Raw genomic sequence first — 16,215 nt, 5'->3', positions numbered from 1 at the left:
TGTACTCCAATTATTTAACGGTTAATAGTTACCCAATTAAAAGTAAACACATAAATGTATATTTTTTTGTTTGTTTATTAAATAAGACAACATAGTTTGTAGATACATGTATGCATGTATGTATGTACATAAATCCCATTCTCGATTCATTCCAAAATTGAATACACTTATATATATAAGTTAATGTGTAATTTGATGAATACAAAAAAAAAAGGAAAAAATGAAAATAAACAAGGTAAAAGCAAAAAAAAAAAGATATATATATATATATATATATATATATATATATATATATGTATATATATAATATATGTACAAACATATTTAAGGATTCAACGGTCAGGTTACATTGTACAACAAAAGGCCAGAATTCTCACAGTGGAGCAAAAACAACAAATCTTAGCACTAGGACGAAGCCGCTCCCTTTACCCTGCCCAAGTTCCAGTCACGCAAGCACTGCGGACAGCGATTGCTTGTCTGCGGCTTTCCTTTGGCATCCCCATGACAGTCCATATGATAAACCCCATGACAACTCTGACAGCTCTGCAGATTTTCTAAAAATATATAAGTAGAATAGATTAATCCCATGCAACCTGTATACGGTAGTGCATCATTAACAGCTTACGAGCATATAGGACGTCCTTATTTGGAGATCTGGACTTACCACCGCGTTTCTTGCATTCCTTACATTTCTGTTTGCCGCCGTCCGGCTGACTGTTGCCCGCGTCTTCCAGCTTTTCAGGCGTATTACTCTTACTCTTCCGAGCCGCCGCGGCTGTCGCGTTGGCCTTGTGGGCCTTTTTGGCCTGAAGTCGCTTATCCTTGGGCGACAGCAGAAACTCCGGCTTATCCTTGAGTTTCTTCTGGCGCACTGTATCGAAGGCGGCCAGCTGCTGACCATAGTGAAAGACAACGCCGCTGGCATTCTGAACGGTTCGACGTTTACGCTTCGAGTGGCGCTGGCACAGTTTCTTGATTGTCTCGTGGGTGTAGAGCCCGAATAGGCCAAGGAAATTCTCCCGCCCGTATTCCGAGGGCAGAACACGTGTCTCGCGCGGCTCATCGCGCCATTGTGCCGCCGAAGCGCACAGACGCTGTTGCTCCAGCTCCAGCTCGTGATTCGAATCATCAGAGGAGCCGGACGAGCCCACAGTTGTGGCAGCTGCAGTTGCTGCTGTTGCTGTAGCTGCAGCTGTTGCTGCCGTTGCTGCTGCTGCTGCTGTTGCTGCTGCTGCTGCCGCCTGCTGCGCAGCCACTTGCGATGCTGGTGGATTCGACGTCGGTTTACGTCCAACCCCGTGCGCATTGCGCGTCTTATACTGTTTGCTGGACACCGATGGCGCTGACTTCTTGTTCGTTGTGTGTGCTGTGGCCGGGACAGCTGGGATAGCAATAACTTCGATCGCTTTGGCCGCCTTCGCTTTGGGCGGCGTGACGCTGGGTGGCGGGGTGCTCTCCGTCTGCACCTTGTCGACAGGCAGCACAACGACATCCTCCTCGTCGATCTGGCGCGGTTGTTGTTTGGTCTTGCGAGCGCGACGCAGCGCCTGGCGCAAATTCATTCTACTCTGGGCAACAACCTCGAAGTCAGTGCTGATTGGCGGCTTGGTGATGGGCGCCAGCGGCGGCGGTGATCTCGTTTTGTTTGCCTGCTTGGCATCTGCTCGGGACGCCCGCTGCTTGACGGCCACGAGCGGTGGCGGCGGGGGCGGAGGTGGCGGTGGCGGTGGTGTCGTCAATGAAGACGTTGACTCAGTGAACTTCTCCGGCTGTTCAACGGATGTTTGGCCGTTACGCGGTATCAGCAGCGAACGCGGATCGTCCTTTTTGAACAACTCAGGCTGGAGCTCCGCTGGCGCTGGCGTTAACGATGACGAAGCCCTCATTATGTTGGCGCCCAAATCCTTCTTATCAACCAGCATCTGCGCTCCGCTGCTGGTCGAGGCTTGGACAATGTCCGGGGCAGCGATGTTGGCAGTGGGCGTGGCAGTCAGTGCATTCACCAGCAACAGCGGCACATTGTCATCCAGTTCGCTGAGCTTGAGCGGCTCAATGCCGCCGTCGTCGTCGTGCGAGATGAGGAAATGCTTGCGTATAAGCATCTCTTCGGTGTCGCGACACAGCACAGATTTTGGATAGATTTTGTAGTTGGCATCGCCAATGAAAGGCACGATCAGGCTGGAGATGTACTCGCTGCCTATCTCAGGTAAAATTCGTATATTGCTTTCCTCCAGCTTCTTGTATAGTGAATCTAGCTGCTTGTCCAGGCGCCGCATCAGCCATTGTTGCTCAGCATTTATCTCGTATACTTCCGCCTCGAGCTCGTCGAGGATGCGCCGCATCTGCACCGGATCCTGCAAAATGCGGTTATTTAATACAACAAATTATTGGACAATCATCATCGATCGGCTATGACTAAGTGACATAAAACAGCAACAAAAACAACAACAACGAAGGGAAAAAAACAGAGTTGAATGTCGTGTGTCGTGCCGTCGCACGTGCCTCAAATTCTTGTTTCACGACAAACAAATTAATAGAAAAATGATGCGAATTACGCAAATGTCGTATGAAAAAATGCAAATAAAAAGGAGCTTTAATTTAGTTTTTTACAGGGTATCAGCCTTGGCAAATTTACATGCATATGTATGTATATTTATTTATTCATTTATTTATAATTTTACTTCATTAAATATGCATACATAGGTATGTACATATAAGCACACGCAAAGACGCACATACATATGTACATATGGTATGTACATATGTATACATAGCCATACATATGTATGTATGTATGTACATATGTATACATAGCCATACATATGTATGTATGTACATATGTACCTACATTCCGTTGCGCATTTTAAGCAGCAGCAGAAGCTGCTGCTGCTCATTCCTGCTCCGCTTTGTGCATAATTTTTTCATAGAACGTCTTTGTTTATTTAACGATCAGTAATTCTGTGCAAATATCGAGAATGTACATATTCTATATTTTTGCATGCAACAGATACATACATATGATATGTATACATACATAATATAGGGAATACATTTAAACAAAACTCCCTCTAAATACATACACACATATGTACATACATGGCATACATTGTACATATCTTTGTGCATATGTATGTGTGCACGCAAAAAACATATCTAAGTAATAATTATTCCAGTGCTCTTGACACGCGCCCATCTCTAATCGAGTGAAACGGTGCATTGCCAAATTGCCAATAAATTAAGAAAGCAGCATTGGCCAGCAGCGCCAGCAACAGCCACAGAAGCATTTGGGTTACGGGAGCTACTTGGACAAGTGTGATGTGTGGACTAATTAAAGGTGGCAACACTGTCTCTCTATATATGCGATATCATTTATTGGCTTTCATTACACATTATTTATTATGTTACTCCAAACAAAGAAAATATACATCCACTTATATACATAATCGCATACATACAAACAATACATACATATACATATAGGTATATAAATAATAGATGGTATGCGTAATGCAGGACAGTTATGGAATTGGGCTACTCACCGCATCGGCCTGCTCCTTGAACACATCGGACACCAGCTGCAATCCATCCAACATGGAGTGGGAATTGAGAAGATATCGGAACAGAACAGAAGTGGAAGTTAGCCAACGGTCGTCACACAGGTTGCTTAACATATTCATGGTCTTTATGGTCTACATTTCTTTTTTTGTTCAGCTCTCGTTTTTTTTTTTTTTGCTTGCTTGATTTTTAGATTTTTGCTGTTACTCACCCCGTGCACTTTGAGAAAGTCGCGCATTGCTCGCTGGCAGTAGATGATGTCGTTCTTAAGCTCCAACGGCAGCACATCAAAATAATCTATATAGGACTTGAACAATGAGATGTCCTCGCATAAGTTGTTGTTGCTATTGGCGCTCATCTTGGTAGAGCCTCGTATCCAAACGAACACTTGATCGAGATTCGTTATTTGGCATGCACGTTAGGAATATACATATATGTAGATATGTATGTGTTATGGTTTTTTTTTTATTTCTCTGTTTTTTCCCCCCAGTTTGCGAGCAGCGTGAATGGAGCGATTTCAAAATTCGCGACCTGCTCACAATTCAGTCGGCGCAGGCAGCAACAACAACGCGACAAAGCAACAACAGGCAGCAGGAAGCTGCAAAATATACCAATTAATTGTATTCCATATATCGATATATCGATACATTTCACACTTGGAAACTGTGATCTGGCAGCATTGTCGTCGTTATCGTGGCATCGATACTTTCGCGTTTGTCTCTTGGATTCTGTTTCGTGATTCGGGCCAAAGCCAAACATTATCATTTTCATTTTCCTCATCAGTAAATAAAAATAGCAACTAAATAGAGCGAAATTAACAGTTCATAATAGTTGCTTGCACTGTACACATTACCAAAAAGTGAAATAAATTTAAATATTAAGTGTAAAGTGCAGTTAAGATTGCAGCCGAGTCAAGCGCCAACTAATTATCAACGTTAAGAAAAAAAAAAAAAAAACTCCCACAATGTGTAAGTGAAATGAATGACCTATGAGCACTACAATAATTTGTAAAAAAAAAAAAATAAAATAATTGCCTACAGCAACAGCAGTAGCAGCAGCAGCAGTGCAAGAGATAGCGAGAGACCAAGAAAAATGTTGCTGTCGTTGTAGTTGCTTTTGGTTCTGGTGCAGGCAACGGCATCGCTCATCAATACCGTTCCCCCCGTTCCGATTTGCGCGGAAGCGAGCACGAAACAGCTTGCTGACGCCCCAATACGGCAGCGACAACGAAAGTAAAATTTCACCCAAATTTGTTTGTTTTTGCTGGTTTGCTCTTTGCCTTTGTACCCCCACACATACAAACAGTGGCACACCACTTGACGCACTCTTACAAAAGCTGAGCAAAAACAAGTTTTCCGTTTGCTGCTGCTGTTGCTTATATACATATACATTATTTTTTATTTTAGTTTTTTTACCCTTTTCTGTTGGTTTGTTTAGATTTATGCCAGGCAGCAGCGAACAGCATGCCGGCTTGCGCGAAAGTTTAAAACGGCATTTTGCCCTCCTTCGGCTGCCTTCAGTTCCCTAACAGCTGTACGTGTGTGTGTGCATCTATGTGTGCTTGTGTTTGTGTATGTGCCGTTAAACTGGTTTAATTGCACTCTGCATCATCGCTTCATCCGTAACTGCGGTTAGGGCTGTTGCTCAAGTCATCTCAGTCGAGATAAAAACAGTTTTTCGAAGATTTCTGCTATTAAGTCTTATACGATTATTGCTCAGACACCCATATATAATAGATGTGTATACATATTGTATGTACATACGTATGTTCACGTACATATGTATGTCTGTTTCTCTTATCAAAAGTCAGAACAGATTTACGTTCCACACTATTTACTTTATTTGCTTTACAGTGTTTCCAAAGTCTATTTTTTAATAGCACACACATACACAATGCACCCGCAACGGTACTTAGATGAAAGTGTATGAAATTAGCTATGGGTTGGGGGAGAAATATTTTGCGCAGGTTTTCTTACAACAAAGTGTACATTCATTGTTTTGAAGTGCAACACACAAATACATACATATGCACTTAAGCACACACGCACACATACATGTCCACACAGTAATAAAGTCACAGTTAATAAGCTCCAGCAGCTGGCATTGCGCGTAATTAAATTTTGAGTTATGCGCAGCACACAACTGCTTTGTTTAGACGACCACGCCCACCAGAACCGCTCCCATTGTGCACAAAAATGCATCACAGTTGTCGATCAGATTTTCTAATTTACACACATTAGTATATTTGGATATACACAAATACTTTACATATGCATGTGTGTGCGTATGTGTGTAGATGCGTTGCATAAGTACGTACGTGAAACGATCTAAAAAAAAAGAAATAGAAAACAAACAAAAAAACGAATAATATATGCAATCTTGTTAACATATCGATTAATCGAATATGGGTGCTTTAATTAACAACACGATATTTTCGTATGCGAATATTTAAATGCGATATATTTTTAAAAATTAATTTCAGCATGAATTTTCTGTTTTATATGAAAGCAAATATAAACTTTCTCTTGTAGAAATTATATATATAATATTTCAAATATAAAAAGCAACTGCATGGAATGGTCAAGCTTAATGTTTAATATCAGCAGAAAATATCAGGAGAAAAAATACTTACCTTGGGGGTCTTCAGAAAAGATGAGCGCATGGTTTGCTTTATTTTTCATTCAAGACAAACAAAAAAGAATTAACTGCTTGTAATTTATTTGCATTTTGTATTTAATATAAATAAATCAAATAAATACGCTGCTTAAATTGAAACAAAACACTGTCATTTAAATATTTTGTTTGTTCAATTAAATAATGATTTTCAAAATTTCCTTTTATCATCAAAATTGCGGGAATAGCATCGATGAACGTAGGCCACCAAGAAAAAAAAAAAAAGGTTATCGAACTATTATGCTTACACCGATAGTCTTTTAAATATACAAATATTTTGTATACCTGTGTGGCTGTTCTATTTTTTGTTTTCAATAATAGCTAGCTGTGATAGATTACGCCCACAGATCCTAGAATTATGTACAAGCGTATGTATTCGACAGCCTCATAGTAATTGTTAAATATGTGACAGAAGTTTTTTAATTGTATCAGAGTATAACAAATTTGTGGTCTATCGGCTTGCACGCGCAATGAAGCTCTCACAGGTGGCAAATGTGCCTGCGGCTGCAACTGTAGCTACGTCTGCAGGTGCAACGCAGACTATAGAAACAGCTGGATTGTTTTCCACAAGCACTACCACTAGTCCCGATATACTTGCAGCTAACGAAGTTATCCAAGGTGGCGGCAATGGCAGCAACAACAACACCACTGACGGCAAGATGTTCGGGTCAAAGGATGATGGGAATCAGAGTGCCATTACGCCGGACCTGTTGAGCAAGTGGCGCGAGAATTTCTACAGCGAACCCAAGAATCTGCTCGCCCAGAACGTGTGCTCCCGCGTAGATCCGTTCGATGTGTGCTTGTCCCGCAAGACGCTGGAGACGACCAACCATGTGTTCAACTATAAGGTGGAAACGGAGGGCAAACCGGTCACCAATCAGCGCAGCTCCGGTCGCTGCTGGCTGTTTGCCGCTCTAAATTGTATACGCCTGCCCTTCATGAAGAACTACAATCTGGATGAGTTTGAGTTCTCGCAGGCGTTCCTCTTCTACTGGGACAAAATCGAGCGTTGCAACTATTTCCTCAACAACATCGTGAAGACGGCGAAGCGAGGCGAGAAAGTCGACGGCCGTCTGGTGTCGTTCCTGTTGCTCGACCCAACCTCTGATGGAGGCCAGTGGCACATGCTGGTCAATCTGATAACCAAACATGGTCTGATGCCAAAGAAATGCTTTCCGGAGAGCTTTAGCTGCGAGTCCAGCATACGAATGAATGCCATACTGAAGAGCAAGGTAAGTTGGCATCAACTGCTGGCTCATTCGTGAATCGCAATAAAAAAAAACAAAACTGAAATGGTTTCCTTGATCTCTTGATCTCTTGCAGCTGCGCGAATATGCGAGGCACTTGCGCGTTCTGCTGGAGAAGCAGCCCAGTGACGAGGAGATCACCTGCAAGATTCAAGAGCAAATGTCGGAGATCTACAAGGTAGTAGGCATTTGCCTGGGCATTCCCTCCGAGACGTTCACCTGGGAGTACTATGATAAGTCAAAGAACTATCAGTCGATTGGACCCATCAGTTCGTTGGAGTTCTACGAGAACTATGTGAAGCCGCATTTCAATGTCGAGGACAAGGTGTGTCTGGTCACCGATCCGCGTCCAACGAGCAGCTACGACCAGGTCTATACGGTCGATTGTCTGGGCAATGTTGTCGGCGGTCGTCCAGTGCTCTACAACAATCAAAATGTCGATCTCCTATTGGCCATGGTAACCAAATCGCTGAAGGCAGGTGAAGCCGTCTGGTTTGGTTGCGAGGTTAGCAAGCGTTTCGCCTCCAAGCAGGGCATCGAGGCTGTTGATGTGTAAGTGTTTGTGCAGATATACAATACCAGTAACTATATCCTTCTCTTTCTCACTCATGTGCTCCGCTGCACTTGCCGTCCCTTTTGTTTCGATGGATGCAGCCACGATTTCAAGCTGGTCTTCGACATTGACATACAAACAACATTTTCGAAGGCGGATCGTCTTATCTATGGTGAATCGGCCATGACCCACGCCATGGTATTCACAGCCGTCTCTGTGGATGTAAGCGCCATTAATTTGCATGCCTACGATATGATATGATTGTAATCATCATTGTGTTTATGTTGCAGAAAAATGGCGTTGCTCAGAAGTTGCGCGTGGAGAACTCCTGGGGCGAGGATCGTGGAGAGAAGGGCTATCTGGTCATGTGCGCCGATTGGTTTAGGGAGTTCGGCTTCGAGGTGGTCGTCGATAAGAAATATGTGCCCGAAGATGTGATGCGCGTATTCGATATGGACCCCATTGTGCTGCCCGCCTGGGATCCCATGGGCACATTGGCGCAATAAGTCGCATGGAATGATGAAGCTTTAGAGGGGGACAAGCATGGAAATAATAATAACCATAAATTTGGCACTGCAAGCAATATCCACACAAACCTTTAAATTCTATGTTCAGTTACGGCGATAATCTAACTTAAAACTTTAGCCAGATTTCTATATATATATATTCTTATATATATATATATATTTTTTTTTATTATTATCTATATTATATATGCATGTATATAGCGCATGCGTATAAGCTTCTCTCAGCTGATATTCATTTAGTGGCTCATATTAGATAAAACTTATATAGTGAGACACATACACAGACACATACAGACTTTCACACACAGCCACGCTTACACACTCACACATGTGACGTCAATTGTTTTCGGTAGCATATTTTATTCTACATATATAATCCTAACACGCGTAGAAAAGAAAACTGTGTAGTTGTAAGTAAAAAATGGAAATATTTTTTTTTCTAATGGGGACGAAGAAAAGAATAGGAGAGAAGAGTTTAGCGTGAATTGGTGCCGGCCACGCGCTGTTGGAATGTTAAATCGCATTTTATACGTACATCCACATATACATACATACAAATAAAGAATTATATACATATGTATATAAATATATATACCTATACAAAATACAAACCAATATATATATGTATATTATTATAGAATATGTAAATAGTATATTTTGTATCTTAACAACTAACAGTAAACCATGCTTTCATTTTATGCTTAGTCTTCTAATGAATCTCTTTGAGAGAGTTATGACTGGTCCTTTATAGTTAGCCTCCGCTTCCTCCGCTCCTCGTACTCGTAACGCAATCGCAGCCAAATGCCTAAGCACATGCGCACCAATCGGTGATCGTGCTCCTCGTGCTGCTTCGCGAACTGATATTGGGCGCGAATCATTTGCTTGGCCTTGCGCAGCTGGCCGCGCTGGATTAGGGAAATGCTGTAGTAGAGCTTGCAGCGCGCCTGCAAAAATGGATCGCCGACTCGCAAACCAATCGTTAGCTGCTGCAGTGATATCTTTCCTGCTGTCTGGGCCTGTAATTTGCATAGTTTTGTTTTGTTTTTTTTTTATATATACGGTTAATCTTCTGCATTCTGTTGCTCTTCGTACATTTTTGCACTTACACAGCGCTCGAATTGTTCGCCCAGGGCTGAGAAGCCGCCGCCTAAAGTTGAGAGCCAGGACATTAGATGCTCCATCTCGATATGCTCCCATATTGTATGCGCCAGCATGTCTGCCCATTTATAGTCGATGGTGTCGCGCTCTGGCGGATGGAAGGACAGCCATAGTAGCTGCACATTGTGCTCTGTCTGCAGTCGCTCGCGCAGCACCTTTTGCTGAAGCAGTTCGCGCAGCCAGTAGTTTCCAGTGATGGCATCTACCTGTAATTGCAGCCGGCGAACAGCTTTTTTCTGGTTCTTGTCGGCGTCAGTGCCGCCTGCTCTCTGTATGGACTGTCGATTGTAGTAATGGCGGTGTTGCCAATAGTCGCAGATGCACACTATTAATGTCATGCTCTGACCGATGTCCTCGATGCACTTTCAACTAATACAGCTTCTGTTGAAATCATTAAACCCAGTTAAGCGTTTGCGCAAATGCAATTCTTATATTCCAATATGCATGGGTCCAATTGCCATCTGATTACATATGTTTCTTTAGATTTCGTTAGATGTGGCAGCACTCTAGCACTTCCAGTGCGACCTATCGATAGTTCGAAATTGTACATGAAAATGTTTGAGGAATACCATTCATATTTCATAAGTAGATATTTATTCATTTAATAACTAGCACAGAACTAAATCAGGTTTTGTGGATTAGCTTGCTCATTTTTAAAGGAATTGTGACCAGAAATTAATTACATTTTTAATACAATACACAATGAATTTGTTTTACACAGCTTATCGATACAATTAAAGAGCGCCAAATTCAAGCAGTTTTTGTCTGCCAATTAAACCTGAAACAAATTTGATGAACAAGTAAAAGTCGAGATTTGTGCAAATGCATTTAATATCTAACAGTCGTTGTATTAGCACAAGAATATATAGAAGTACTGTATTTCTCAAAATTAATATTTTATCGCCAATGGACGACGACTATCAGGTGATCGATGAGAGCTACGATGCCGCTCAGTAATTCTGCTACTGATATTGACATTTTCGATATCTACCGTTCACGGTAAGTGGAACTACGTATTTTCACGCCCGTTACTCGAGCTTTTAGTTTGTTTTTAGACTTCAAAGCGTACGTGTTAAGTGCAGTGTCGCCAATATCATTTATTTTATTAGTATTTATAGCAAATAATTGTGTTCAAGTATTAATTAAACTCAAAATGAAGTTCTATTTGCTGATAATGGCTGCATGCGCCTTTTTGGCTTACGTCCACAGTGGTAAAAAATGTTCAAATTATTTCTTGTTATAAATCTCTTCTTTTTTTTTCTTTTTTTTTTTCGTTGTGCCGCAATAGATTTAAATTTATATATTAATTTGTGGAATATGTGTCTTATGCAATATTGGTCGAAGTTTTTTTTTTCTTATAGTCTATCTTATCCATTTATATATAGTACGTACGTAAGCTCTATGCTTATCGTATCACAAGTTCGAATATTACGCATATACATACATATATATGCATGCAAGTGTAAGCTCAGTTGATATTAAAAATGTGTCTTCAGGAGATATATATAATATATAAATTAATAAATATATATGTAAATTAAGCCGATTCAAGATAGATGTATATAAGTATACATGCATCGCATTATTTGTATACATATGTACATGTATACATTATTTGTATACTTGTATCTATCTTATCTACCGTTTGTTGTTGCATATGAATCACTGGGGCTATTCTCCTCTGCCTCCGTCATCAGTATGATCTCCACGCACACATATGCACGCGCACACACATACACACAAACAATTTGCGAACCTTATCAATCGCTCTTTTTCTAGCCTCCTTGGCAACAGAGTAAAGGTTATTATACATACATATTTGTATATATGTACATATGTGAAATGAGTTGGGGTTTGGCCTTTGTGCAATGTCCCTCTTGCTGTCTGTCCGTCTGTCTGCCTGTCCGTATGAACGCAGTTTATTGCGACGCTATTGAGACTAGAGACTTGAAATTTTAAACACATACTCGTGTACATCTCCGATTTATAGTGTTTTTTGGCAAATCGTTTTTTTTTTTGGCAAATCGAAAAATGCATTCCAATTTAGATATTTGAGTTACTAGCAAGATCCTCGATCGATGACCCATTGTTACGCCTCTTTAGCGCCGTGGCATATCGAAAAATACTCTGTAATACATACAAACATTTTTGGAGCGAAAATTTTACTGTTAGGCTACCGCTAGCTCGTTCTAAGACGCCCACGCCCAGTAGGGGTGTAGAGTATTGGAGCTAAATTTAGCTAGTAAATTGCTGATGGAATATCAGTGAGTATCCTGCATTCGGTAATACCTGACTGCAACGTTCTTACTTGTTTCTTATGTAGTAAGCGTAGACATGCAACATTGATTTTTTTTTATCTCTTATTTTAATCTTTATTTATCGCAGAATTCATTTTATAAATATACCTGTATACATTATATACATATATATGTAATCGCTTATATATTACGATTACACACACACACATATACGCAGACATAAATAGACGCTGAAATTTCTTACATGATAAGAGAAAATAAGCCAAACGTACTGTGTCGTAACTATTATCAATTGTGCCCGTTAATTAGATTACAGTTTATTTGGCGCGCGGCGATAAAAACTAAACGGATTTGGCAACCGAGACTTACAATTGAATTACAGTTATATTTTCGTCTAGCCCGCCATATATTCAATAGAATTCTATTAGAGTATGAAATGTTTGATGCAATTCGAATTAATTTATTTGTTGATGTATTTCAACTTTGCTTTCCGTACAGATGCCTGCGTGCAATGCCATTCGAAGACTGAAGAGCGCTGCGCCACCCAACCATTGAGCTTTATGGCCAAGGATTGCCCCACCAATAATAATAGCCTTTGCTATACACGCGTCTTAAGTATATAAATTGGTTAGCCAAATGGTGCAAGTGCAAGTTGATAACAATAGGCTTGAATGTCTTTTCTTAGATGGATACACCATTCGTGGCTGCGCCAGCGATCTGGACAACAGCACATTGAAATCGTGCAACAATGAGCTGGAGTGTCTCGTCTGCTCAGCGAATGAGGGCTGCAACCGTCTGATTTTCCCACAATATCGTCCCAAGTGCCTGATATGCTCCGGCGATTCGATCAATTCGAGCTGCGCCATCGAGAATCATGCATACAGCAAGGTCTGTCCGACCTATAAGCTCGGCGACAAGTGCTACATTCGCTACAACGGACGCACCGGCGAGGGAGCGTTCAAGCGCGGCTGCCTCAGCTCGGCCCAGGCCAATAAGCAGTGCGTCATCGATGGCAATTGCTACACCTGCGAGGGACACGGCTGCAATGCCCTGCTGGCGAACGATACCCTCATACCGATAGCACGCGATGGTGCCATCACTGTCATGCTGTCGCTGGCTCTGATGCTGGCCTGCTCTCTCTTCCATATGCTGCTCTAAATGACATTTAACAATTGACATTTTACAATTGAATTTCCATTTCACATTTGACATTTTTGCGAAGTAATTATTATACGTGTGTGTTTTTTTCGTATTCTTCAATAAAGTATAAATTTTATACAAACGATCAAAACGGAATCTTGGAAATCCCGTGAGCTCTTTGAACTGCATCAACGAATATTTCCCCTGACGGCTCCAAAATCAGATAAAAGTGTGTATTTATTGTTATTTTTATGGGGTGCCATTGATTTGGTGGCTTGTCTAAGGACTGGCTGCCACATTCATTTGCAGTGCTTCGATGGTTGACACACGTACGCGCACACGCACACGCGCACCACTCGCACACATACCCACACGCACACGCACAAGCACATTAGAACCGGAAGCAATGCCAATGCATAAATTTATCAACGCCTTCACAACGAACCGCGGAAGCGGGTTCTATGAGTACGAGTAGGAGGTAAGAGAGGAACGGGAGGGAGAGAAAGTGTGTGAGAGAGAGAGAGAGAGAGAAAGCGTGCTCACTTCCTCCGAGAGAAATGTATATGTAAATCTTGTAAAATCCCCATTTTCTTTATAGTTAATTTTTATTCAAATTGTAGATTTCTTATAAACAAGGATGCAGCTCGTAAAAGAAGAAGATTGAGAAGAAGAGGCGGAGAGAGAGAGATAAAGAGAGAGAGAGAGAGGGTGCGAGAGAAGCAGTGAGCGGGAGAAAGAAAGACAGAGCAATAGAGAGAGAGAGAGAGACAGAAATGGAGCGATAGTGAGAGCTAAAGAGGGAGTGAAAGAGAGGGAGAGAGAGAGAGAGAGAGAGAGAGAGAGAGAGAGAGATAGAGAGAGAGAGAAGGCGCAATACTGGGACAGAGCTGAAGAGAGAGTAAACGAGAATCATAGTGTTATAGAGAGAAAGTGAGAGTGTAAGAGAACGCGCGATAGAGAAACAGAGATATAGAAAGAGAGAGAGAGTGGTAGAGCGATAGTGAAATAGAGCTCGAGTATGAGATAGAGAGGAAGATAGACAGTATCTAAAGACATGTTTCCTTCCAATTTAATTTTTAATAAAAAATAAATAGATTAATAAAATCAATTAGATAGAATATATTGGATCGTCATAATGTGAAGAAGAAAGATAGATAGAGGGCATCCAAAGAAATTTTTACGTAAAATGTAATTTTTAATAGATCAGATAATGTAGATAAGGTACATACACATATTAGATCGTCATATCGTCGTAGTCCCGCGAAATGATCGTATGCTGATTTTTTGCGAAATCGAGACTTTAATGCAGAACTATTTCACATACTTGCAAAAAATACCAACTGAATTCGCTCTAGTTTCGGAAAGAAATCCATTTCAATTTAGACGTATGTATAATAATATTAAATTACATTTTTCGACATGCAATCCTGTCGCGGGAATATGACGATATGGTCGGCAATTGAAGGAGGGACTATTACCAAATTCGAAAATTAAGCTTCAGTCGATTATTTCCTTTTACAAAAAAAAAAAAAAACAATTTAACAGCATAGGCCTTCAGTTTTAGCCAGGCTCAAGTCAAACACATTTATTAGAAAAAAACAAAAAAAAAATTCCAAATTACATTAAAAAGCACACGCAGCTGCACAAATTATCTCTACGTGGACTGTCCGACAAACTCTTTCCGTTTTAGATGCACATTCCACTCGCCACTGGTAAGATGCGCAAGCTGCAGGTCCAGATACTGACCCGCGATGGCCGCAAGAGTATCTATGAGACCGATCGTTCCCGGAACGTGGCCGAATTGAAGAAGCGCATCGGACGCACCATGAACGTGCCGATGGCATTCAGCCGGCTGACGTATAAGGGACGCCTGCTGGCCAACGATTGCATTCTGGAGGATGAGGGCGTGAAGCGCATGTCTACGCTGGAGCTATTTTGGCAGCCATTGGTGCTGACACCCAAGCAGTATCGCGAGAAGGAACTGGAACTGGACAAGCTCGACCAGAAGCAGCGCCATGTGTCGCGCATCGCCGAGAACTATGAGCAGACCGTTAAGAAGGGCGGACACGAGCGTACTCCGAGCGGACTGCGCCGCACACGTGACCGTTTGCGGGTGAAGCGTTCGTTGAGCGTCGACGACATGAAGTTGTCTTCAAACAGTTTCGCACGCCTGGCGGAGCCCAAAATTGAGGAATCCGTGCCGGAGGAGGAGCTGAAGAGCTCATCGTCAACCGAGGAGCTAGACTTTCTTGCCGCCTATTGGTGCTGCACGAAGAGCACCACAAAGAAGACCCGTAAGTCAGTGGACGCCAATGGGCATAATTATGTCGATATTCCCGTCGATGCTGATGCCGTTGCCGATGCTAAAGGTAATGCTAATGCTAATGCTAATGCTAATAATAATGCCGGGGCTCTCAAGCTGGATGCTGGCAAAGAGTTGAAGATGAAAGCATCTGGCATAGCCACTGGCATTGGCATTGGCAGTGGCATTGGCACTGGCTCCGGTTCTGGCACTGGAACTGGAACTGGCACTGGCACTGGAAACGAAACTGGCACTGGAACTGAAACTGGCACTGGAACTGAAACTGAAACTGACTTTCCATCATCAAATACAAATACAGATGACGATGACTTTGACGATCTGATGGCTCAGCGCTCCCTGAACAACAACAACCCTCAGCCATTCCGCAGTGGACTACGTCTGGCCGCTGGCCGCATGTCTCGCAGCATGCTAACCAATACCAGGAAGAATCCGAAGAACTCGAAGAAATAAGGCAAGCTAAGCGGCTAACAGAAACTCGCACACGATTTGGATCAAGAATTGGAGCGTCTTGTTTAGGTTTACTACACTAGCTGCATAACTAATTTCATATCTATATCAATATATGTATATATATGTATGAATGCATATATATATATATATACAACTACATATACATATTTCCTTTTTGGCCTGCCAGCAGCAGCAGTCGATTGAAAAATCCACATTTCCATAAATCAGCCAATTCCAAATTTATGTCATCTCATAGCACTAACGAGTGAATATACTTGCACTCCTCACATACACACACACACATACACACACATGCATATAGCAATATGCA

General features: G+C 41.9%; 5 protein-coding genes across 8 annotated transcripts; 3 read left to right on the top strand and 2 right to left on the bottom strand.

Moving 5' to 3' along the window:
- Positions 1-258: 258 nt before the first annotated feature.
- Positions 259-4,136, bottom strand: Lint-1 (l(3)mbt interacting protein 1). Of its 2 annotated transcripts, none has more exons than XM_089262994.1 (4): positions 3,767-4,088; positions 3,540-3,575; positions 665-2,354; positions 259-554 (listed from the first exon to the last, which is right to left on the bottom strand). In XM_089262994.1, the coding sequence occupies exons 1-4, from the start codon at positions 3,911-3,913 to the stop codon at positions 406-408; spliced, it is 2,022 nt and encodes a 673-aa protein (XP_089119120.1). In that variant the 5' UTR covers positions 3,914-4,088; the 3' UTR covers positions 259-405. The 2 variants fall into 2 exon arrangements, with proteins under 2 accessions (XP_089119120.1, XP_030244138.1); XM_030388278.2 differs by having other exon boundaries at positions 289-554; positions 626-2,354; positions 3,767-4,136.
- Positions 4,137-4,282: 146 nt separating this feature from the next.
- Positions 4,283-9,131, top strand: LOC108656693 (bleomycin hydrolase). Of its 3 annotated transcripts, none has more exons than XM_089262997.1 (5): positions 4,283-4,521; positions 6,829-7,460; positions 7,552-8,027; positions 8,130-8,250; positions 8,319-9,131. In XM_089262997.1, exons 2-5 carry the CDS (start codon positions 6,888-6,890, stop codon positions 8,532-8,534), a joined length of 1,386 nt encoding a protein of 461 aa, XP_089119123.1. In that variant the 5' UTR covers positions 4,283-4,521; positions 6,829-6,887; the 3' UTR covers positions 8,535-9,131. The 3 variants fall into 3 exon arrangements, with proteins under 3 accessions (XP_089119123.1, XP_017964412.1, XP_089119122.1); XM_018108923.2 differs by lacking the exon at positions 4,283-4,521 and adding an exon at positions 6,486-6,596 and having other exon boundaries at positions 6,661-7,460; XM_089262996.1 differs by lacking the exon at positions 4,283-4,521 and adding an exon at positions 6,572-6,596.
- A 49-nt stretch (positions 9,132-9,180) lies between these two features.
- On the bottom strand, positions 9,181-10,202 carry LOC108656699 (uncharacterized protein F58A4.6). The gene is made up of 2 exons (XM_018108931.3): positions 9,662-10,202; positions 9,181-9,571 (listed from the first exon to the last, which is right to left on the bottom strand). Exons 1-2 carry the CDS (start codon positions 10,049-10,051, stop codon positions 9,287-9,289), a joined length of 675 nt encoding a protein of 224 aa, XP_017964420.1. The 5' UTR covers positions 10,052-10,202; the 3' UTR covers positions 9,181-9,286.
- A 525-nt stretch (positions 10,203-10,727) lies between these two features.
- On the top strand, positions 10,728-13,212 carry LOC108656700 (uncharacterized). The gene is made up of 3 exons (XM_018108932.3): positions 10,728-10,924; positions 12,470-12,586; positions 12,657-13,212. The coding sequence occupies exons 1-3, from the start codon at positions 10,867-10,869 to the stop codon at positions 13,127-13,129; spliced, it is 648 nt and encodes a 215-aa protein (XP_017964421.1). The 5' UTR covers positions 10,728-10,866; the 3' UTR covers positions 13,130-13,212.
- Positions 13,213-14,697: 1,485 nt separating this feature from the next.
- LOC108655878 (uncharacterized) lies at positions 14,698-16,212 on the top strand. Its single transcript, XM_089264490.1, has one exon. The coding sequence runs from the start codon at positions 14,802-14,804 to the stop codon at positions 15,882-15,884; it is 1,083 nt and encodes a 360-aa protein (XP_089120616.1). The 5' UTR covers positions 14,698-14,801; the 3' UTR covers positions 15,885-16,212.
- Positions 16,213-16,215: the final 3 nt, after the last annotated feature.

Source organism: Drosophila navojoa, chromosome X (genome assembly GCF_054131105.1).
Source record: "Drosophila navojoa isolate 15081-1374.11 chromosome X, UAZ_NAV_1.0, whole genome shotgun sequence".
NCBI lineage: Eukaryota > Metazoa > Arthropoda > Insecta > Diptera > Drosophilidae > Drosophila > Drosophila navojoa.
Note: the sequence above shows the minus strand (reverse complement) of the source record. Positions and strands in the feature narration are given on the sequence as shown.